The 23,433-nt window shown below is 38.8% G+C and overlaps 2 protein-coding genes across 2 annotated transcripts in view; one reads left to right on the top strand and one right to left on the bottom strand.

Moving 5' to 3' along the window:
• The window catches only part of LOC146131971 (E3 ubiquitin-protein ligase MYCBP2-like), a 124,731-nt gene that overhangs the window by 63,350 nt on the left and 37,948 nt on the right, over nucleotides 1-23,433 (bottom strand). Inside the window, 14 exon segments of the mRNA XM_083397167.1 lie at nucleotides 1,330-1,627; nucleotides 3,493-3,657; nucleotides 10,323-10,406; nucleotides 11,348-11,598; nucleotides 13,208-13,399; nucleotides 14,494-14,705; nucleotides 16,122-16,392; nucleotides 16,794-16,907; nucleotides 18,372-18,470; nucleotides 18,930-19,029; nucleotides 19,482-19,613; nucleotides 20,749-20,948; nucleotides 21,494-21,667; nucleotides 22,780-22,964. Coding sequence (XP_083253293.1) covers nucleotides 1,330-1,627; nucleotides 3,493-3,657; nucleotides 10,323-10,406; nucleotides 11,348-11,598; nucleotides 13,208-13,399; nucleotides 14,494-14,705; nucleotides 16,122-16,392; nucleotides 16,794-16,907; nucleotides 18,372-18,470; nucleotides 18,930-19,029; nucleotides 19,482-19,613; nucleotides 20,749-20,948; nucleotides 21,494-21,667; nucleotides 22,780-22,964 — 2,477 coding nt within the window.
• On the top strand, nucleotides 4,269-9,002 carry LOC146131972 (E3 ubiquitin-protein ligase XIAP-like). The gene is made up of 7 exons (XM_083397000.1): nucleotides 4,269-4,378; nucleotides 4,901-5,033; nucleotides 5,297-5,409; nucleotides 6,618-6,875; nucleotides 7,457-7,556; nucleotides 7,988-8,107; nucleotides 8,819-9,002. Exons 1-7 carry the CDS (start codon nucleotides 4,354-4,356, stop codon nucleotides 9,000-9,002), a joined length of 933 nt encoding a protein of 310 aa, XP_083253126.1. The 5' UTR covers nucleotides 4,269-4,353.

Genomic DNA, 23,433 nt, shown 5'->3' with positions numbered 1-23,433 from the left:
TTTACGAAAGTTGCACCCAAGCTAAGTAAAGGAGTTTTAAAATGTCAATACAACCTGGGAAAAAGCACGGCCGTAAATGATACAGCTCAATAAAGATTACATTAAGCCTCTCTACATGAGCGTGTTAGTTGACCCGTGTCAGAAAGCGCGCGAAAGCCTACAAAAGCGAGGGAAAACGAATTGATCTACATGAAGCGCATTATGCACGTCAACTACAAAATGGCGAAAAACCAGCGAAGTCTAATCCATGTTAATCGTGAACTCATAGGCACCAATCATCAGATTTTGTTTATATTCATCATTAATATGTAGCGATATGTCTATTTTTATAATCACATCTGTTAGGATACTCTGTATGCAGTACTATTTTCAATAAACCTAATTCAAATGGTTAAATTGTGTGTAAACGATAATTGTTAATTCTTTTCTGCAAATAATTTACACCACCCATTACCTAATGTGCCCAATGTCCATATACGTATTATAGCCTAATATGTATATATATACAAGCGCGCTAGTTCCCTTTTTTGACTCATGTAGAGAAGCCTATTGTGTTTGGGTCGCTTGTGGATGGCACGTGAGTCCAGGGGGACCAATCAGAAGACAGCGGTGGTTTTGGAGAAAACACAGTCAGCACCGCTAGGTGATTCCCCTGGTTTTTATACCGATCGCTGCCTGTTGGTTGCCTTTACACTCGGCTTGTAGCGAACGTTGTTGCCTACCCTACAGGCGTCAACCTGACGTTGAAATACATCCTACTATTATTTTTTGATAAAAAACGTTGCATTTTCTTTTTAAAAGTATCCGACTTACGAAATTCGTACCTAATTAAAGTACAAAAGTTTTAAGGTTTATATTAATCCTTTATAAGGGGAAAAGACACGGTCGTAAACAGTTTGTTCAGCGCAGCGCGCACAACCGGGGCGTTGCGCAATGTTGCCAAATATCATTTCTCTTCAAAGTCGTTCAATACTTTACACCAGGCGGGCCGGGTCTGGCTCGCGATCGTAGGTTGACGACGTTAACGACGCCTTTAGGCTAAAAGGATTTTGTCGAAACGCAAACATACCAGTGTAAGGCGCCGGCACCAGTTTGGGATTAGACCCGCAAGCACAATATGCTTTGGAGCTCGAATAAACTTGGGTCAAATTTCTTTATGAACGGCTGAATTACGACAAAGGTGTCACCGTAGCGAAGCGTAATCGCGTAATCGCGTAGTCGCATAAATACTTTATTATGCCTAGCTTTGTAAAAGAGGTGGCGAGCCGGATAATTTGTAATGGCGAGCCATAAGTTGCCGATCCCCGATTTACACAGTGAAAAACTCACCAACAGGCGCCGCCTTCACACTCGGCTTGTAGCGAATGTTGTGGCCTGAAGCACCGCATTTGGCCAGGCAATAGAGGCCGGGCACCTTCTCTACCCAATCAACCTTGTCTCGGATGGATGGTTTGACCGCAAAGGGGCTGGAAAAAGCCCCCGATGAGTTGGGACCAGATTGCGACAGGCTTGGACCGGTACTGCTACTACTGGTGGTGCTGATGATGCTGATGTTGGCGAATGGACTCGGCGCTTTTGTGAATTTCGAAGTTCCGGGTTGTGGCGGGTTTAGAGTTGAGGTGGAAGGCTTCTCCTGTAACGGACACAATTATATTATAGAAAATGTAGGTGTTTTTTAGGACCTTGCAAACCGACAAAACATTTGATAATATTTCTATAGTGCAGCTGAAACACTTTCGGACTGCAGGTTTGTTGTGATATGTTCTATTAAAAAAAAACTTATCGTGGTTCTTCAAAAAAGTTCGCGCTGACAAGCTTCAAACATCTATTGACCCCTTTCTGTTAAAAGAGTTAAGTGTTGTATGGTTTTAAAATCACTTGAATTGACTTAAGTCGTTTTGGTAAAATTACTTCACTTGATTTAAGTCTGTTAGACAAAAGTGTTTTCATAGAACATTTTATTGTAAAATTGAGCTAATTATCTCAAGCTTTGCACGTAAAACCATTGGATTGCTACATGTTGTTGTTATGTTATTTTTTAGTTGAATTATTGCTCATAATCGGACGATTTTACCAATTTTAATGCTTTATGGTGTTATTATTACATTAGTGGTTTGACTTGGTGATGACTTGCTCTAAAACAGACTTGACTGGGACTTGACTTGCTATTTTTTGAACATACTCTACTTAAACTTAAGTTATTTCAAAATGACTTGTTTACAACACTGGTTTTGAGCCAGAACTGGCAATGGAGGGCAAATTAACAAGTTAAATCGACAGTGTGAATTTAAAAAAAAAATCAGGTTAATTACGCTGTATTAAATGCTATGATTGGCTGGCAAATAAACAAAAATATAATTAACATACAAATATTTTGTTAGGACCCAAAACACTTACACACTGACCAATAACCCAACTGGATTTCTGCTTCTTAAACCGTTTGGAATCTTTAAACGGTATAATTGTTTTTATTTATTTCAAAATAATGAACGCAGTGCATCTTTACGAGCACCAATTCTTTTGTAGACAATGTAAACTAAACAGAATTGGCATAAGGTTATAAGTTCCGTGTTAATAACAAGTAAGCTTCTGCAGTGAACCTATTTTTTATGTCAGTCCAATGTTGATGCGTTGACTCTCAAAGCCTCAAAGTTTTAAATTATCATAGTGAAGCGGTTGATGCTTTATTGCGAGACGCGTAGATCGAATATCAGCGCAACACAGCACTAGATATATAGCACAACACAAAAAAGGCAAATTGAACGCTTCGCTAAGCGCCGACGCGGAACCATGTACGTCAAAAAAAAAAAAAAAAAAAAGTTCCTATGCTACCACAAAGGATTTAGTTCCTATGTTAACACAAAGGAATTAGTTATGAAATTTCATACCCCTACATCAAAAACGATTTCCGCAGAAGTGTGACGCGAGGAAACGTTGAGAAAAAAGGCAACTGTAATTGTTCCGCATCACGATCATGACAAAGGGTGATGTAGAGAAAAAGGCAAAAACCATATTGGTTAGGCATCACCCGTTCCACTGTTCCACTGTTCGTGCAGTTTGTAAACATTTACTCTTTTGTCATTTTATTGACTCCGAGGCTAAAGTGCGAGGCTATCCTAAATAAACATACGCTTTTGCCAATGGTGGAAAATACGTTGTAGTTTGCTGCAAGTGAGTATGCTTCAGAAAACAAAATAAAATGTTGTCTTTAAACTGCTGGTTTATGTAAACATCGTGTTTCTATTTAATGTTAAAAAGACTCGCTTTTAGGCTAAAAAGCCCACTATGAAAACTGGGCGTCTATGCTTTTAATTGTAGACAAATTAACTTACACACATCATATTATACACATGAACTTTGTACTAGTGATGACTTGACTGGGACCCGACTTGTTATTTTTCGAAAAGAATTGAATTCAAGTCATTTCACACATGACTGAGACTTAAGTCATTTCAAAGTAACTAGTTTACAAGACGGCTGTATTCTACTCACGAAAGTGTGACTGCCTTGCTCGGGTTCGGTTCTCCGGTCGATTTCGTCAGCACACTTTGACTTGTCCTCGACAGGAACTAGGAAAGTACGACCGTTGTGCTTGTGGTAGGAGATGCACCACGCCTCTGGTGTCTGTTCCTGCTTGCAGTACTTGGCGATGCTGGCCTGAATAAGGCAAAAGCATTGCTGTAAGTTAATAAAAAAAATTATTATTAGTATTTTTATTGCTTATATTTGGATTTAAGTCTTGTGAGACCCAACAGAGCCACAAAGGTTATAAAAAAATCTAAATCAACTTTGTTTAAAAAAAGCAGAATACTATAGTTACGCAAAATACATCATCTCTGCTTAAAAATTAAATTCGAATGATTCTGCGTAACTAGTCTTTTTTTAAATGAAGTTGTTATAGACATTTTTTATACCCTTCGTGGTTCTGTCCGGAACATTGGTGTAACAGTAATATTGCTCTCGGCTGATCAAATGGGTAGTACGAAGAGACACGGTGTTAAGGGATCCGCCTGACTCTATTCACGATGACCCGCTATTCATTTGAAGCTGCTTTTGTCGATGTGCCTTGGTCGATGCGACTTGGGTGTTTGATAAAAAACACGGCAACGCGTTACAGACAGCCCAGTTCGTGTGAGATTCACGACGCTAGTCCAACGGTGTAAGGCACGAAATGCGTCATGTTAGGTCCGTCTAGGGAAAAAGGCGAAAACCGAAATTCACGGCCGGGCTATAAAAGCGCGTTAGTTCAACGAACGAGCTACTCGACTCAAATACCGAAACACTTCATTTGTTTGCAATTTGATTTGTTTTCAATAAAAATTTAAGCAAAATAATTGAAAAAAGAGCCAAGCTATGGAAACAGGGCAAGGAAACGCAGGTTGGTAAAAAAATACCTTAGAAAGGTTGGTGGCGAATCTCATAGCGTTAACGTTCAGTAATTTTTTGTGTTAGTCTACACTCCACTGCATCAATTGTTAGATTTATTTTCGAATACGATTAGTTAGATATTAACATTGGCATTCAGGTTCAGCTTAGTGGGGTCAATATATTACGTTGCCACCGAAACAAAAGATCTACAAATGAAATTAAGGAAGCCAATACAGAAGCAGACAGCATTGTTTGAACTTCCGAATTAATCTTGTTGAGTTTTTCGCAAACAATTTGTAACCGGAATAATTATCTTTTCGATGCTTGTACAGTTAAAATAGATTTAGAATACAATGCTTGTAAGTTACATTAGGGCAAAAATGTTACAGGCTACATGTGCGATAAAACATTGCATAAAAGATTTGAATAAAATTTTTTTTACTCGTATGGACGCAGTGGTAAATTAATTGCAAATAAAACGTTTTGCAGCCAATGATTATGAAAACCTGCTTTTAATTGAATTCTATTTCAGGCGACACTAGAAGAGAGGTATACCGTCTCACAACATTTGCAAAATTTCCCGAGACGAGTCCAGTAAATCCGTGTGTTCTAGCCCGTCATGGCTTCTACTACACCGGCTTTAGTGATAGAGTAAAGTGCTTCAGGTAAAAGTCAAATCTTGGCCTTACCGAAATATATTTGAGTTTCTAGAAATTTTATTAACAGCATTTTGTTTACTTGTGTTTTGGCGAGATACACTGAAAATAAATGTAAAAATATAGCGAAATTGATTGTATTTAACAACCCTATAGACAATATGTGAAAAGTTTAATTTTTTGACAAATTTCAATTTTTCGGGGGTTTACTTTCTGTTTGCTGAAAAACATAAAACTATTTATTTAGTTCCAACATTTGAATCCCGTTTCAGTTGCGGAAGAACTGCTGAAAATTGGGAATCATCAGACGACCCCTATTTGGCTAAATGGCACTCCCGTGACTGCCGCCTTGACAACGGAAATGACGTAGATAACATTGCGATATGTAAATATACTGTTTTCTTCATTTTTTTTTCTAGTTTAGTATGTATACATATGTTTTCGTGAATAGCCCTGATTGCCCGAAAAGGTGGTCGAAACGTTGACACTTTAATAAAATTAAATTCGCTGATCATACTCCCTGCCCCTTGCCTGTATGTATAGGTGACTTTAATTGTCACCACACGGAGTGGGGGTAACAGACCAGTCGCGATGAAGAAACCCTTTCCAACTGGGCATCAGCTAACAACCTGTCGCTCTTGTATGACCCAAAATACCACGACAGTTTTACCTCGGGACACTGGAAGCAACCCGCACCTTGCCTTTGCTAGAGTGCCTTCTGGACAAGTCCATCCTGAACGACACGTCACCAGTCGGTTCCCTCGGTCACAGCACAGAGTTTCAATAACATCAATGGCCGGTTCATTAAAACCCACCCCAATCAAACCTGTAAGACGTTGATTTCCGAAAAAAAAAACTGTAAGACGGCGATTTCCGAAAAGCACGTTGGTTGCTGTACAAGAAGGCAAAACATCACATGGCACAAACTTTGCCAAGCTCAGACTTCCTCTATGTTTCAATGGGGCCTTGCCTCTTCCCCACTATGTGAGTACGGAGCCATACAAACGGCAAACCACATCATGGAAGAATGTCCAAAGTTTTCCTGTCCCGGTGGTTGGGCAGCAATCTTGGCCGCAAAACCCTCTACAACGCAGTGGCTCACAAGCCACTGCCAAGATATCTAAGCAACACGAAAGAAGAAGAAGATGTAAAATTACGTTGGGAAAGGCTTTTTTCTCGGTTTAGTAAATGTATTTATTATGCATGTTTGCTTTATTGGTGAATAATGCTGTTCCTGAATATTAGCAAGCATGATTAGTCCGCGCTTTCGCTGTTCACCTGAATCCAGTTGTAACTCGTCTTAAAGCGTAAAATTTTTAACACATGTTCTAACACAGACGCTTAAGACTCCGAATTATCTCAATGCGAGCGCTACAAGCGTTGAAAACAAATCGAACCGAGTTTTTTATTAATGATTGTTATTGAAAAAGTTTTAAAACATTTTCCTTCTATAGTAGAAATGCAAAATGCTTTGAAATGTTTGTTAAGCCAAACGATGTATCTGCTTTAAAATCCTTATTAGGTCGGCTAATTTTTCTGTAAAGCCGAAATCACCGGGCGCGCATCAAAAACGACTTTATTATTTAATTTAAGCGCCTGGTTCATCACCTGGGATTGCAAGGTCAATAGAAACGGGACAGAGTACATCTGAACAAGCAAGGCAAAGCAACAGCATTCCCAGTACATCTGGGCAACAACTGCACACGTCTTCGCGTCTAAACGCAGCAAACCAGCATATGCGAAGTGTAGAGGCTCGCTTGCAGACCTTTCAAGGCAGCGTCAGTAATTGGCCGGCACAAAGAATGCGAGCGACGCCGCGCCAATTAGCACAAGCTGGTTTCTACTATCTGGGTAAGTGCACTACGTATACGGCAGGGGTTGTTGAACCCCTTGGGGGTACGTTGGCTAATTTTTGGGGGTCATAAAGGCCCAATTGAAATCGTGGTGTAGAATTAGAAATATAGAACGTGTAAGAGTTTAATTGAAAATAAACGCTTTGGCGCCCTTTTTAAATGTATTGGGACTTCATAAAGAAAAAGAGCAACGCCGTGGCAATTCGCACAAGCGGTTTTTTCCTATCTGAGTAAGTGCACTATATACGGCAGGGGTTCTTAATACGGCAGGGGGTTCTTAAAGTGGGGTCGATGGACCCCTGGGGGTATGTTGACTACTTTTGGGGGATCTTGAAGGCCTAATTGAAATCGTGATGTGTTATTAGAAATATGAATGTGTAAAATGTGTTTAATTGAAAATAAACGCTTTGGTGCCATTATCCTTAAATGTATTGAGACTTCATTTCAGTATTACATTTGTTTGACCAAAATATGTTTCTAACGATTACTGGTTTTATGACGTCACTTCTAACAATTCCATGCCTGCTCTGGTCCACGCCAAATCAAAATACTTCTCTAAACAACCTGGTCCACATTTAGGTGAAGGAGACAGGACGAAGTGCTGGTATTGCAACGGCGTACTTCAGAACCGAGATATGAACGACGAGCCATGGGCAGAACACGCAAATTGGTATCCACGGTAAGAGCAATGGTTGGCGGGCGACGATTAGTTAAGGATATGAGTAGGAAAAAAGGATGTGTGATAATTGGTATTTTAATGCGATACCGTTAATCGAAATTTTTGTTACGACCGTTCGATCCGATATTAATGACGTAATAATATAGCCAATAAGCTATAATTGTCAATTTGCAATAGTAATGTTCACAAGGTTAATGTGACTTTTGCGTTGGTAAGTTCTGTAGAAAACTGTATGTTGGATCATAAAACAAGGCTAAAATGCTCCTGAATTTTTTTGTGTAAACGATCGACACCAATACCACTCTAATATCGGAAGAGTACCAAAAGATCCAAGACTTTTATACAGCCCTACAAAATGGAATTACAATTTGAGAAATTGCAAGACGTGTCCGTTTTAAAAAGTCACAGATTTTTTTTTTGCTTTTTCGCAGTTGCGCATTCCTGCTGCAGAGAAACGGACCCTGGTATGTTGATGATGTCACATCGCAAGATTTAGGTCAAAACAACGATCCTAGACCGTTAAGCCTGGCCCAACTGGCATTGAGAGCGCAGTAAGTATATGCAGTTGTACAAGTAATGGTTTCCACCATTGTTTGTTGATATTTTTTGTTACTTTGTTTGGAAACAAGTAAACGTGCATAGATATTGCTAATGGCAGCACAACGTTTTATAAATGGATCATTATATCAGTTATTGACAACCTTTTTGTTGCTACCAAAATATTAGGCGTTCGGAAAATCATAATATAACCGCGAAGATTCGGCAACCTATGAATTGAAAAAAACTAGTCCGGTGGTTCTCAACCTTTTATGCTAAGTGCCATTTGAAAGGACCTCAACCCTCTTGGCCCACAAATACCTGTCATTGTGTTTAACGTGTTTTCCTTTTCGCGTTAATAAAAAAATAAAGTCATTAAACGAAATCAACGAATACACTTACTGCACTTACTGCGCTTTCTAAAAACTTTACAAATCAGTCATTTTGGTGATTACAAAGCTTATGACTTCGCCAAGGTATTTTTAATACCTAGTTAAAGAGCTATGCTCGTCCCCCCCCAACCCGCGTAATGACCGCTCCGTGCCCCTCTTAGGGGGGCGAGTGCCACTGTTGACAAAACCTTGAGCTAGTAGATATAATTCGAGTTCAGGGCGATAAACCGGTTAATTTGAACCTTCCAACCGCTAATATTTCCTTTGTCTGAACAAACACTGCTAGGGAGCTAGATTAAACAGAGCTAGATCAACAAAACCGTTCGTTTTCAGACAAACTACAGTCGATCGCGTGTACGAAACGGAAGCCGACGGATCCGTCGCAACGGAAGTGACGTTGATTCGTGAGCGGGGAGGAACACGCATCCGTATCACGCGTATACGCGCGTTCACCGTTCACCTTACGTCCGAAGATCGTATAATCCAAGCTCCTACGTCCGACATGCGCCCGCCATAGACCAGTGTTTCCTAACCGATAAGTGTTTTGATTTGGTTTGGTCACCGACTGCGTTATGTACAGACTTGGACAACTAAAAAAATTCAGTTGTATAAATCAATGAATTGGAGCAAAATGCGACTAATTCTAAATCTAAGATAAGTTCTAAATTGCTTGTGAGCTCTAAAGAATTTCAGCGAAGTGAATTCAGTCACCAAAGCTTCCCTGTTACACTGACGCTTCACTAACACTGTCAAAGAACATATCTTTGTCCGCATCGCCCATTGTTTGGCACGTTCGCTGGTCATTTGAGATTTGACGCTTTTTGTTTATGAACAACGAATGCGAAGTCTGGCATGCTGGCTACTTGATGGTATTTAATTCCGATAACGACGCCCGATATTTTGGGCAAACACTACTGCCATTCCGCTTCAATACCATGTATACCTAGATTGAATCGTGTAAATGCAATATGTTCCAGGTTTTATGCAAAAATGCTTTAGCGCTGTTGAACTGAAATACCTTTACTGTTAACTTAGTAGTTTGTATTAAAATGCCTTTTAACGAAAAAAACGCTCAGTTAAGCTGATAAAGAACTTCTGACATTCCCAAATTAATTTGTTATGATATCACCAGAGTTTCGGACGAGTACCGAATATCCCTGCTACACACGTTCTACTATTGCAATTTGTTCCACTGTTGCCTTATGCGTACTTATTTGTATTTACGTTTCATGAGCGAAATCTACTGTGAATTGACGAAAAGGGGCGGCAAGCAACTTTTCTGATCTAAATAAAAACACATACGTGCATAAATCCATTGGCAACCATTCGTGTGGAATAGTTTATCAAAAAGCCAATTTTTACAGTTACTATAGCCTGCGAAAAAGCTTGTAATATTTCAATCGGAATTTTATTTAACAAACTGTCGGTGTGAAAACCAAATGTAAAATGTATCGTATGCATATAAGAGAAGCTTAGCTTAGAAGTTAATGATGTCGAGCATAAAAACATCTCGCTTACTAGTCAAATATTCAGCAAAAATGGTGAAAACTGGCTTCAGCAAAACCCGAAAAAAAAACAGCTACTCAACAAAATACAAGCGACGAAGTGCAGGGCACACAAATTTATAAAAACATTTAGACACATTCAAGACTTCATTTAAAATAAATTCGAACGCTTTTGGAAAACGTTTTAAAATACTTTTCAATGCGCAAATCACTTTAAAGACACTCTAATATTTTGTGGTACACTGTATGAAAAGTTTCTCAATTTTTGAATCAGATCTATCAAGAAGAATTGCACATGCGTTAATCGTTACTAAAGAAAGAAAACAACTTACCGCGCTCAGCTTGACCCAATTGCCATCCGAGTTAGTCGTGTCCTCTACATATTCAACGATGTCCTCGAATTCAAGCAGGCCGACCTTGGCAGTAAACAAAATAAACAAGTTTAACGAAATGGAAAAAACATTGCTTAAGCGCTCTTTCGCCGAGATAGTGCACTTGCCGGGTTTATTACAGTTATGGACGCCAAATTGCCAATTTATGGCGTTGATATTGGTGATTTATGGTTTGGGTTTTAAACTTTCCCAGAAGCAATGTAATATCTTCAGATGAAAAAATGCCAGAATTAGATTGTGTTTTACCACTACACATTTATTATTAAAGGTAGCATTTTTAAAACGTTTTCCAATAGTTCTTTCTGATTTTCAAAATATGCTACTATTCTTCTGTATTGGCTATGATATTCGTTCTACTATAAAGTTTGGTTTAAATTAATAATTAGCATGTCAGTACATAGCATGTTTGAGTAAAATTGAAGATGTTAAGCATAAAGTAATTCTTTTTTTAAAATTTTCTTCAAACCGATCATTATTTTGAGTTTAAAACGAAAATCGAAAACACCAGGTTTCTTATGTTGACTTGTTTTATGATGTCAACTTATTACGTCAGGTCTAAAAAAATGTATTCCACGGAACCCAAATTCCACATTTCAGGGGCCTGGGTTAAAAAAACAACTTCGAGCGCTTGTTTTATTTGAATATACGATTTTATTAATATAATTGAAAAAGAAACTTTTAAATCAATTTACTCAATCTGGGCATAAAATATATCCAAAGACCATTAAAAGACTCCAACATACGGTTTTTCAAAACTTACGACTTTGAATAAGTAAGTCAATGTTATGTCTACTCGTTTTATGATTTTAATTTAGGACGCTAGCTTTAAAAATCATTTCAACCGGTGGTCACGAAATCGCAAAATCCACATTTCAGGGCCCGAGTTAAAAACAATTTTAAGCACTACTGCCATAACAAAAGGAAGGCGGGATAGCACTAGATGGGGAACACCGCCGGGAAAGTACCTGGGGACTCTGTAGCGTAGGATTGCTTCGCACGCGCAGACCACGACTGTTCTTGGTGGCAAACTTCAGCAGACGACTGGCGGCGCCGTGGGGCTGTCGGGGGCCCGGGGTGGCCAGGGGGCGCTCGGTGGACCCCGCTGGGGCCTCGGCCACCTCGACCAGCTGGCGGGGACCTTTCAGCTGCTGGTCCAAGGTCACTTGAAGAACGTAGGCGGTGGAGCATGACGGAATCCACGTGGCTCGGTAGATTCCTTAGAAAAATAATGTTTTTTGATATTTGTTTTGTTTTCTTGGGTTGTAGGAATGTAGGTGCGTTTTTTCGCTGGTCTAGAATCCTACCATATTTTCATGTTTTAGGTACAGTAACGAAACCATTCGTCAAAGTTATAATTGCAAACTGGGAGAATAAATTTAATAATTTATTAATATGCACAATGCCCGTATTCCTGCAACAATTTTCTCAAACTTTGGAGACCAACCAATCTCAATAAACCACTCCCAACCAATGTGGCCCAATATAGGGTCGCGACCATTAGTTGCGGAACACTGGTTTAAATCATGAAATATTTATTTCAGGGGGTTTTGAGGAATGTCCGATAATATTGAATCGAAAAAACCGATACCATGGCAGTATCGTCCGATAAAAATTTAACATCGGTATTTCCCACTAGAAATCAAACGCAACTAATTTGCGTTGATTTAAACGTTATTTGAACTTGGTAAGATTCTAGACCAGCGCCGGTTTTGGTTTACACCGCCTAATGTTTTTTCGATTGCCTATTTTCATTGTTTGCTTGTTTTATGGATTGAAAACAAAACAATTTTTTTTGCATCATATTTGTTGTTTTGATAAATACAGAAAAATTAAATAATTTACTTGCAGTCTTGTTTTAATCGTTTTCTTCAACAGGCGTGCAAACTATTTGACTGGAGCAGCAATCTAGCATTTTATTTTAACTTCTTGGAAAAAAACTTCTTCACTTGTTTGGACGTATGAAGTGCCAAAAAAATTTTTGTCTTTGCCATACTGTATTTTAACCGAAGTCATTTTTCCAAAATCACTTAGTCCAGTCATTTATGGCATTTGGACTTGGATTATTTTTCACTGAGACTTTGGTTATTTTTGCAAAGTCAAAGTCTTTGACTTCAGTCATTACCACACTGCAATATACCCGAGGCGAGATTATCAATGCGTTTTAATCGCCGGTCACATCTAGACTTGGACAACAAGATTTATTTTAGCTTTTTAAAATTAGATTAGAATTAGAATTAACAAATTCTTAAAAAAACGAATTTGAACTAGAATTTGAACTATAATTATATTTAACAATTAAATTAATTTAAATCACATATTGCGAAATGTAAAGGCATGGTTAATATGTGTGTCCCAATTTATATGCGTTTTAGCACAAAATATGCTTTTTAGCCCGCAAAATTAAGTACATTTTAATTCAAATTCTTTATTTTGACTGACAGACTAAAAAATTCATTACTTCAAAGTTCGTTTATTAGGATTCAAATTAGAGCACACAGACAATTCACAAATTAGATTAGAGTAAGAATTGGCCGCATTTTGCTTTAATTCATTGAATTAGAATACTAGAACTATTAAGCTTGATAATGAATTGCAAACCCAAAAAGGTCGAGTAGATCGACATCATCTTGATTAAGACGTTGCGATACGAACTTTTATTATTATTAGTTAATGTCACATACGAGCTTGGAACATAACGTCTTAAAAAGATGATGTCGATCTACTCGACCTTTTTGGCTTTATAATTCATTGTCCAGCTACATTACAGATGCGTGCGCACTGTACAGTGTACCCTACAACTTCTAGAAGTCGCAACCACTACCCACCGTTGCCTGCGCTAGCCACAAGCACGTTTTCAGTCTTCAGCATGCGTTTGACGGGATACGCCAGTCGCAATTCCTCGAAGGAGAACTTCTTGTAGGCTCGCATCACGGTAATTGAATGGTAGCGTGAGTCCCGGTGCTTTGAAGGCTCGTACTGCACTTCAAACGACGGCGCCGGATCAGTGGGCGAGGCGTCTGAACGTAAAATATGGCCGAGTTTAGGCGGTGGTTGAAGGTACGCCTTGAACACTACAGGGTTGGTTTGAGCAAGTATATTTATTTTAACCATTTAAAATTAGATGGAAATTGAAATTAGAGTAATTCATTTTTTTACAAATTAGATTAGATTTAGAATTTGATCATTTGAGCTTAATAAATTAGATTAAAAAAGGCTCGTACTGCACTTCGAACGACGGCGCCGGGTCAGTGGGCGAGGCGTCTGATCGTAAAACGTACCTTTATAAAGATTTTGTGCGCATCGAAAAACGCTTTGATATTAGAGCATAATGGTTGGAGGTTGTAGTAAGACGTAATAAGAATATCAAAGCCCATACAGAAGTAGGTATGATTTGAACGTTTCGAATAACTCTTTATTCATTTTCAACATAACTTTGATATTGTTTTGGTTAAAATTATTTTAGCCTTTCAAAATTAGATGGGAATGGAAATTGGAGTAATTCGTTTTTTTACAAATTCGATTAGAATTTGATCATTTGAGTTTTATAAATTAGATTACAATTATAAACAGTTCTTGAAAACTAGAATTCAAACGGAGATTTGACTACGTTTAATATTTCAAATTCAAATTTAGATTAAATCAATTTATGGCCAGCAGAATATGAATGGCAAATCCCTGTGCCCTTTTTTGTACGTTTTATCATAGCCCATGCTTTTCCGACTGTAAAAATCTGTTAATTCAAAAATGCTCTGTTTCGAAAGTTAATTCTGAAGAAGCAATTTTAGTAAAATCCGAATTAGATTAAAACTACAATTGCAGCACACAAGCAATTCACAAATTAGATATAAACTATAAATATTCTCATTTTAGATCCATAAAGCTTAAAGGCACTCATTAAGATTTTATTTAGCCTGCAGCTTGGTTATCAGTGGGTTAACAAACAAATAGATTACTTTGTGCCAAAGGTTACCTAAGTTCAACGACCCCACCCTTAATAGTTTACCAGAGGTCAATGACCCCATCCTCAGTAGTTTACCTGAGGTCAACGACCCATACCATGGCTAAAACGCCTAGAAGTCACTTGTTCCCATAACAAAATTTTCAACCCTACCGTAGCTGTCAACTGCGTAGGGTGGGAGATATCGGGAAGCGGGTTGTGGCTTGGCTGAGAGTTCCACCTTGAGGGTGGGAACGTGCACCGGGCTGCCGTACTGGTCGCGCGTCACTATGGTAACAGAGGTCGGAAGTGTGTGGAAGAGCGTCTGCGTGTTGAGCTGGAGAAGACAGTGCTTGGGGTCAACGTAAGAGTCCGGCTGCAACCATCTGTGGGGGAAGAAAGAGTTGGGACACGGGTCGGCAACCTTTGGCATTGAAAGCACCATTTGGCTTCGATTCCGTTAATAAAACTTACTCTAGACCACAACCAGGGGCCGATAAAAGATTTTAACTTTGGAAGGGGGCTTAGCGTGGTATTCGTTACCGAGCTGGTGTGTAAAAATGCAACAGAAGTTAGGCTAATCGCGTGAAACGCAAAAAATCCGTTGATTTGGTGAAGAATACACACACACATGTGTTTAACAACTTAGATCAGCGGTTCTCAATCAGTGAGCCATGGCTCACTGGTGGGCCATGGAAACGTTTTAGATGGGCCACTTTAAAAAAAGCTAGATTTATTGAAGAATTAGTTTCATTTGTGTCACTATACCTAATTTTACAGGAATAATGGCTTAGGGGGAATTAAGTAGGAATGTAAAGAAAACGTAAATTTATTGTTATATGATCCGCTATATTTTGTTCTAAACATTATACAGTTTGTCCATTCACAAAAATTTATTGGGCCACGAAAGAAAAAAGGTTGAGAACCACTGACTTGAATCAAGCCCTTATGAAGCTGCTTTTTGACTAACGTTTACGGCTTATGTATCATTAGTACACTGAAAGCCTTCGTAGATTAACTGAATCTGTCGATTAATGATTCAAGTAAGGCAGGCTAGAAAAACAACTAACCCGCAGTGAGGTTCGAACTAACCACCTCCGGTCAAAGCGGGACCGTCGCTCTACCAACTGAGCTACACAGGCTCAGAGATTCTGTTAGTACAAGCAGCTATACACATTGGAGGGGATCTAACTTATCATTCAAAAAATTTTAAGTTCTTTAAGTCAAGTCATTTTAAAATAGTGACTTGACTTAAGTCATTAGAACACTGATTATAAAATAAATCAAGCTAAATTACGGTTTATTGACCACGATATCCGCAGATCGCTGGAGAAGTCAGGCGCAAGATCGATGTTTAAGTTATTTGGATGCTTTACGAAACTACGTCAAGTCATTTAAAAGCAATGACTTAAGTCATGTCATTGACTTAAGTCATTACAATACTACTGGATATAAAATCTTCCAATATTGTATGGCAAGGTGGAACGATAAAAAAAAACAACGTGTAATGAATTTGCACTAATTTATATGATTTAATTTATAATTTAAAACACACGGACGAAAATGCGACCAGCGCTAAAATACTTTTTTTCCGAAACCCTCACCTTGCTAATCGTCCACCGCTCGTGTCAGATAATTTGCGCAAAATACTTAAGTCAAGTCATTTGCTCAAAAGATTTAAGTCAAGTCAAGTCATTTTGACCAAAAGACTCAAGTCAAGTCATTGACTTAAGCCATTACAACACTGATATAAACCCCGGACGAAAATGCGACCAGCGCCAAAAACCTTCCTAAATCCGCACCTTGCTAATCTCCCTCCACTTGTGTCCGGAGCAGCTGCCACAAAATCGAGGAGGAACTTCTTCTCACGGGAGCAGTCGTTCACCGGAAGACTCCCAGCAAGAGCCTCCGATGCTCCGGGGAAGTGATCCAGGTGGAGTCCGGGTAGGAAGAGGGATGCGTGCTGGCGGATGGTTACTGAAGCACTGCTCTCTATCATCTTAAGATGCTCCACCTTGTCTATCGGGGAGCTGGAGGAATGTTGGGTGGAGGAGCTGATGGAGTCCGGGTCCTCTGAGGTGGAGAAATATGAGGTTGCGGGTTTCGTGCGTATTTTTAAGAGATTTTGTTAGTATTTTAACAACTAACTATCATATTTTTGAACGGGGACAGCATTTTACCAAAGAGAAATTTTTTGTGGGAGAAATGCCCAAAAAAAGGATTCTTAGACTTCGGAAAATATATTATGGCGATATTTTGAAAGCGGTTGCGGATTTTTTAAGGAGTACAAATTTTTAACCAAGATTATTTTAGTTGGAGAAATGCCTAAGTAATGATTTTCATGTTTTTTAAAGATATTATAGAGAGTTTCGTTGTAGGAAGAGTGGTCCATTCAAGAGAATAACACAAAGAAAAAGAGCTTGGGTAACAGGAGAGCAAAGAAGCGGTTCAACTATTTTTATTGACGCACGTACCTTCCCATAGCTGACCGTGTACCGTCATGAGATTGACGGCGCACATTCCCGAGATATTGATAAGTTTGTTGACCAACTTCTCGCTAGCGTCCGTGTTCGGCATGTCTTCGTAACCTGTGAATAGCGGTGGAAAAGTTTGTCAGTAATTGCCTGGGTAAGATACGTGAACGACAACAACATGCACCTATACACTAAGCCAGTGTGGTCCAACTGCAGGCCCGCGGGCCAACTTAGACCCGCGAGTTTCGCTTTTTTGGCCCGCGAACTGGTCGTCAGCTTTGCTGCAATCTAGCAATAGTACTTAATTTTTGTTTCTTTGTTATTGCAATGGACAAAAAAACTTCGCAAATGATCGTTTGTGATTTTATAACTACCGTAGCTCAAAGGTGTAGATTTCAAAGTTAGTATTTATGCCATAGGCCAGCGGTTCTTAACCTGGTGGGGGCGCCCCCTATAGGGAGGCGCCAAGTCATTCTTAGGGGGCGCGAGCTCCAGGTTAATATTTAATTTTTTTGCAATGATTTTAATGGTTTCGTTTGGGTTTTACACCACTCCTACAACGCTGTAGGCTACAAACTCGTTTTTTTACGATGTTCAACATTGAACCTGCAAAAAATTTTCGAGCTTCGCGCGAATCTTGTTTTTCTACTTTTCTTGACGATGTTTTAGCCCAAATGACTGCCATTGCATGTTTTCATATCATCGAATGTATGACGGCCCTATTTAATTACATTTTTTTTCTAACTTATAGATAAACGATAAAGGTCATCTCCCGTTCAAACTATTTTTAATCCATATTTTATATATGACAACAGGCTTGCAAACAGGGGACACTTTTTTGCGCGAATCTATAAATGTGTTGAGCACGAGCAATTTGTTGTGTGCCCAATGTGAAAACCCTCCTGAATTTACAGTTTAGCGTCAATTCAACCAATTTAACTTAATTTTTTTCGCGCTTCGCGCGACCGACGACAAACTTCACTATGTTCAAGTTGTAACAAAAATAGTAATAATATTATTATTATTTCATCAATCAATGTTCAAGTTGTCTTAGTGATATTTAACTGAAAATGCCGAATTGCTTTTCGTAGGGGGACGAAAGGCCTATGAAAATTTTTAAAATGGAGCGCAGCTGAAAAAAGGTTAAGAACCACCACTGCCATGGGCTATGTATAATTTGTCAGCAATAAGCCTAGAATCGCCATTTAAAAACATTGGCCCGCAAGATAAAAAAAAAATTGTTTTTGGCCCGCGATGAAAAGAAGTTGGACCACGCTGCACTAAGCTATAGGCACTATAAAACTGTTAAGATAATATAACATAGTATATTGTTTAAAATACATGTTATAGTGTTAAGAACGTAGGGCTATTTATTTGGGCTAATCAAGTTGCCGAAAGATATACTGATGTCTTACTCTGATATGGGTATTGGGTAACACAACTCGACGTGGCTAAGTTTTGTGTTGAGATAAATAGGACAATAGGGTCCTACAAACTTATATATCTAGACAACTTGTAAGTGCCGTACATCACTAAATATTTCACCGAGTCACAACGTTTTGTGATTAAAACACTTACCTGTTACAAGGCACTTAAATCCGTAGTACATTGCAGGTTTAAGGTCCTTGTTGTTAGCATAGTCCGAAGCTGTTTCCAGGGAGAATATGATCTCGTGACCTGTATGTCGATCACAATGGAATGCGTTAATTTGATAGAATTAGGAAAATTCAACCTTTTAATATATGGGAAGACCAGAAGTAGTCTAAAAAACAAGTTCACGTGATATAATTAGAAAAATGGTGACAGTGTGTGATTACGATTAAACAAATGTGACATACGTTAAACAAACCTTAAGCAACGAAAGTAGGAAATCCTACGAAGAGATAATTCGGGAAAAAAAAGCTAAAGTCAGATTGGAGAACTGCTTATAATTTCGACTAGACAATAGACATCCTCATTTTAATTACTAAATGGACCCAAAGCAAGCACTTTCCACGGTTAGCTATTCCAAAATTGAAAATTAAAGAAAGCTTGAGCGAAATTTCTAAATTTTCGCAACTAGGTTTAATTTCTGCATTAATAAGAACACGTACCGATAGATTTAATGGCGATAATGAGAGTAGGTAAGTAGCGTACCTGGCAGCAGTATTGCACTTTGCGGCCAGTTCTGATCCTGAGACATCCTCTGCAATATCGGGTAGGAAGAATCCAGTGGTGGAAAATCGCTTACTTGCGCCTGGACGGAAATGTGAAAGAATAAACGACATGACAGGGGAATGCAGAAAAGGCTTGCTTAGTGTTAAAAAAAAGGCAACAGGATTTCCATTCAATTTCGTTCGAATTTTTTTTAAGAAATTTGTAACCTTTTCAAAGATTCAAAATTAAAAGACGTTTGTTGAATACAATAATTTGGAAACAAGCAGTACAAATGCCAAGGTCAAAGCAATCACATATATCTTGTCAATTGTTTTTAACAGCACTTTCCAAATATATATTTTTTTGAGCTGGACATTAAATAAATTGTAAGAATATTCAAAGACGTTTGCAGAAACATACGGTTCTCAAAATGTACACGGTCAACATTAACAACGACTTTTACACAAGCCATTTCTTGTTTGTAACCGTCTATTTTGTTTGTTGACATCGGGTATCGATACAGAGTAAGAAATCCCGGATTTAACGACTCACTTTTTGCTGCTTGTCGGACTTTTCCTTGCTGGGATCGACAAGGTAGAGTTGGAGGAAATCTTCCTTCTGCGAGGTTTGACACTTTGGCGAGAACTCAAGCACCATCCACTTCACCGAGCTCGGGAAAGACGCCTGCCGTGAAAGTGAAAGCACACAAGTCCCAAGTCAGTCTTAAAGGGTGACAGTGGCACATACTGGTATTTGGGGAATAAGAGCAGCATCCGTTACTAAAATCGCAACCTTTGACGAGTTCAACGACAATTTGTGCACAGATTGCGCTTACTGACCAATAGAATTTAAATGGGTACCTTGGCTGTAGTTCTGGCCAACTATAAGGGCATACTCATACCGGGAGCTTTTAGAAAGGCTTACAAAACCAATTGGTCTAATAGGGAAATATCGTGCAAGAAAGGGCAGGGGGCATTACACTTTACTAAAAACACACCATTCGACGAGTTCCACGTGAATTTGTGCAACGATTGCGTTAACTGACCAATAGAATGAAAATGGGTACACTACAGTGTTCAGCCCAGGCGAAGTAATACTGACCAACTATTACGGCATACTCATATCGTTAGGCAAAACAATCTTGATTAGGCAAACTGATTTCAGCTGAAAGTTTATAAAAAGTACTTTTTTTATTTGCAAATTGCTTCTTAACGTGACAAACTGCGCTTACACTAAACTGAAGTTACTTCCAAATCAAGAAATGTGGTTTAGGTTGTTTCAAAACATATGTTTCAGCGAAAATACATTGATTGCAAAATGTTAAAGACTTACTTAAGGAAAGTAGCCGATATATTATTATGAATATCGGTATCGGAATAAAATGTCAAGTATCGGAGTCTAGAGATAGACCAATATATCAGTTTATATTTGGCTTCTAACGATATGTCGATATCGGTAAATGTAGGCCGATACTTTTGTACGAAAATATCATATTATTTTTTTCTGTACAACGAACAAATTACCCATTTTTTAATAAAAAATAGGTTTTAGCACCACGCCAAGTTAACATGCAAAACAATAGTTAACAAAGGTTTACAAATTAAACATTATTTGGATTATATTTTCAGTTGATCTAAATTTTGAACATTTCTCAGGTATTCAAAAAAATCGGTATCGATATCAAGTATCGGTTGACCAAATTGTAAAAAATCGGGTATCGGTCCAAAAAGGTGATATCGGTCGATCTCTATATCGGACATCCCCAGCTTCTACCCCAAAACACGCGAAAGCACCCACAACGTTGAAAGTAAAAACTTACCTTGTAACCGCAAACTGTTGCCAGCTTGTAGGGGTGCGTGCTCTCAACCGTGACGGTGTAGCTGGCCGGTGCCGGGGTCAAAGGTCGAGGGGGTAGCCGCTTGGCGGCGCACCGCTGCATGTCGAGCAGAGGGGTCAAAAGGTCACGTACCAGGTCCATGACTTCGACGGCGCAGTGCGCGTTGCGACAGACCAGAACACCTGAAATGAAAGGTCGTATAAGTGAGCGTATGGTTTTCAGTAAATTGGGTTTTTTTCAAGAGGTAAATATGACATGTAACTATTCTCTTTTTATATTTTCTTATTTTTTGGTTTGTCATCTTAATTTAAAAAAGACTGAGCCCGACTTGAATTGAAAGAGAAATCATTTTATTCTGAATCAATGTACACTATAGAGCTGCGGTCAGGCATTGTTTTAATTGTAAGTATTTAATAAAATAAAAAAAAGAGTTTCAAAAAGTTAGTTACATAACTTATATTACGTCACCTTGACTTTTAATATCAATCTTCTCTCAAAAAACAAAAAAAAGCATACAAAATACGAATAATTAAAGTGTAATCTTTGGTTGCCCGTGTTCTGTTTCAGGCAGAAAAAATTAAAAACTTCGGGATTTAACAGAATCGTAAAACTTACAACAAAAGTCACAATACAGTAAAAAATTCCCCTAAAATCCATAGTCAACAGAAAAATAAAACACTTAAAGAGGGAGATTTTAAGTCCCCCATACAAAAAAGTCCCTTCTAACCGATATCGGAGTAGAGCTGCAGGAGGAGGTAGGACACCATCTCGGAGGAGAGGATCGAATCCGCGCATCCTCCAATTTCCTCCACCAGATCTCGGGAGTCAAAGTCGTCACCATCCAGAAGATCGTCATCCGAGGTTTGCGGATCCGTCTTCTTTGCAGGGCTCTTCTCGTTGTCTGTGAAGAGTTGTATGGAAGAATTATATTATTTTACACAAGTTTTAGGTTTCGGTCTTGTCACTATACATCTCTAGAGTCTCTAGACCAGTGGTTCTCAACCTTTTTAGCTTACTGACCGGCAAAATTTCAAAAGAAATTTGGTGGACCAGTGGACCTTCAAAAATCAAAATCAACCCAAAATGTTATTACGACAAAAGTATGCGACTAAAAGTCTTCTTAGCTTTTACATACAACTGGTCGTAAATTTTAAGACGTAAAAGAGTTGTAGATCATACTTTTAACAGTTGGGCACGTAAAAGAGTTGTAGATCATACTTTTAACAGTTGGGCACAACATTTGCAGCATCGTGACGTATGATAAAGTTCAAAGTAAACCGTAACTCTATGCAAATAACGGAACTGGTGAAGTTCTAAACTTGCTAGACAAGCCCTCAACATCTTGCAAAATTGGACTATATTTGGCGGACCGATCGGAAAGTTGACGCGGACCGGCGGTTGAAAACCACTGATCTAAACCAGGGTTTCTTACCCAGGAGTGTTCGCACTCCCAGGGGGTGCGAGAACTGTTGCTAGGTCGTGCGGGGATGCCGAATCTAGGAAGAGTTATACAATATACAAAGTTGTTATGACGTCATTATTTAGTGATGCCCTGTACTTGGTATTTTAATGCGAGTAATATACTCGTTATGACGCCAGTTTTGAATAGATTTCCGTCACATTAACTGATGACGATAAAAAGAGAAATGGTATAACTTCAAGGTTTTAGGAGCAATCTTTTTTCGTTAGGATACTGTTAGTGTATATTTTTAATGTAATACTACATACTATAACTTAGGATCGGTACTTGTCCGATACTGGGGTTGCATCGGTGCCAATCTAATGCGGAATTTACATGCATAACAGCTTTCTTCTCCAATTAACGTAGAGATCTACCTTTAAAAGAAATTAAAAATCGAATATACACGAGTATCCCAACGAAAAATTATTTTTTTGTAAAATATTGAAATTGGTATCGGTCCCGATCCGATAATATCAATATTCACCTACTTGTTACACTATTTATTTGCAGTGTCAGATTTACTTTAATATACTACGGAAACTTCTGCCCACCTTTGCTCGCCGTGGCGTCGTTTATCGACGTAAGGGTGGAAAAAGTGTCGACGGCCGACTCGGTGACAAGAGCTATAATGTTGAGGGCGTGGCGCTGGTAGGCCAGGGTGGCTTTGGCGGGGGTGGTGGCAGTTCCCACCCACTTGTCGCTCGGCGATGAGGGCAACTCGTCATCCTGGCAGGTCCTGGGTGGATAAGGTGGAAATTAAGACTCTCGCGTGGAAAACGTGGAAAATAAAGTGTCAGAAAATTAAGAGATTTCGTCTAATGAAAATTGGCAAAAAAAGTAAAGTAAAGTAACCCAAACTGGATATCCTAGGACAGACACAGAACGAAATTTACCAATTTTAAGTTAAATTAAAAACAAAATTAAAACGAGGAGTTGAAAAGTGTGATAGTGTCATATTGCGGAAGTGTCATATCGCGGTAGTGTAATGTTGCATTTTGCGGTGGTGTCATTTTGCGGTGGTGTCATTTTGTGATAGTGTCATATTGCGGTGGTGTCATTTTGTGATGGTGTCATTTTGTGATGGTGTCATTTTGTGATGGTGTCATTTTGTGATAGTGTCATTTTGTGATAGTGTCATTTTGTGATAGTGTCATTATGGGTTAGTGTCATTATGGGTTAGTGTCATTTTGGGTTAGTGTCATTTT

This window comes from Ascidiella aspersa, chromosome 9, assembly GCF_963924565.1.
Source record: "Ascidiella aspersa chromosome 9, kaAscAspe10.2, whole genome shotgun sequence".
Taxonomy (NCBI): domain Eukaryota; kingdom Metazoa; phylum Chordata; class Ascidiacea; order Phlebobranchia; family Ascidiidae; genus Ascidiella; species Ascidiella aspersa.
Note: the sequence above shows the minus strand (reverse complement) of the source record. Positions and strands in the feature narration are given on the sequence as shown.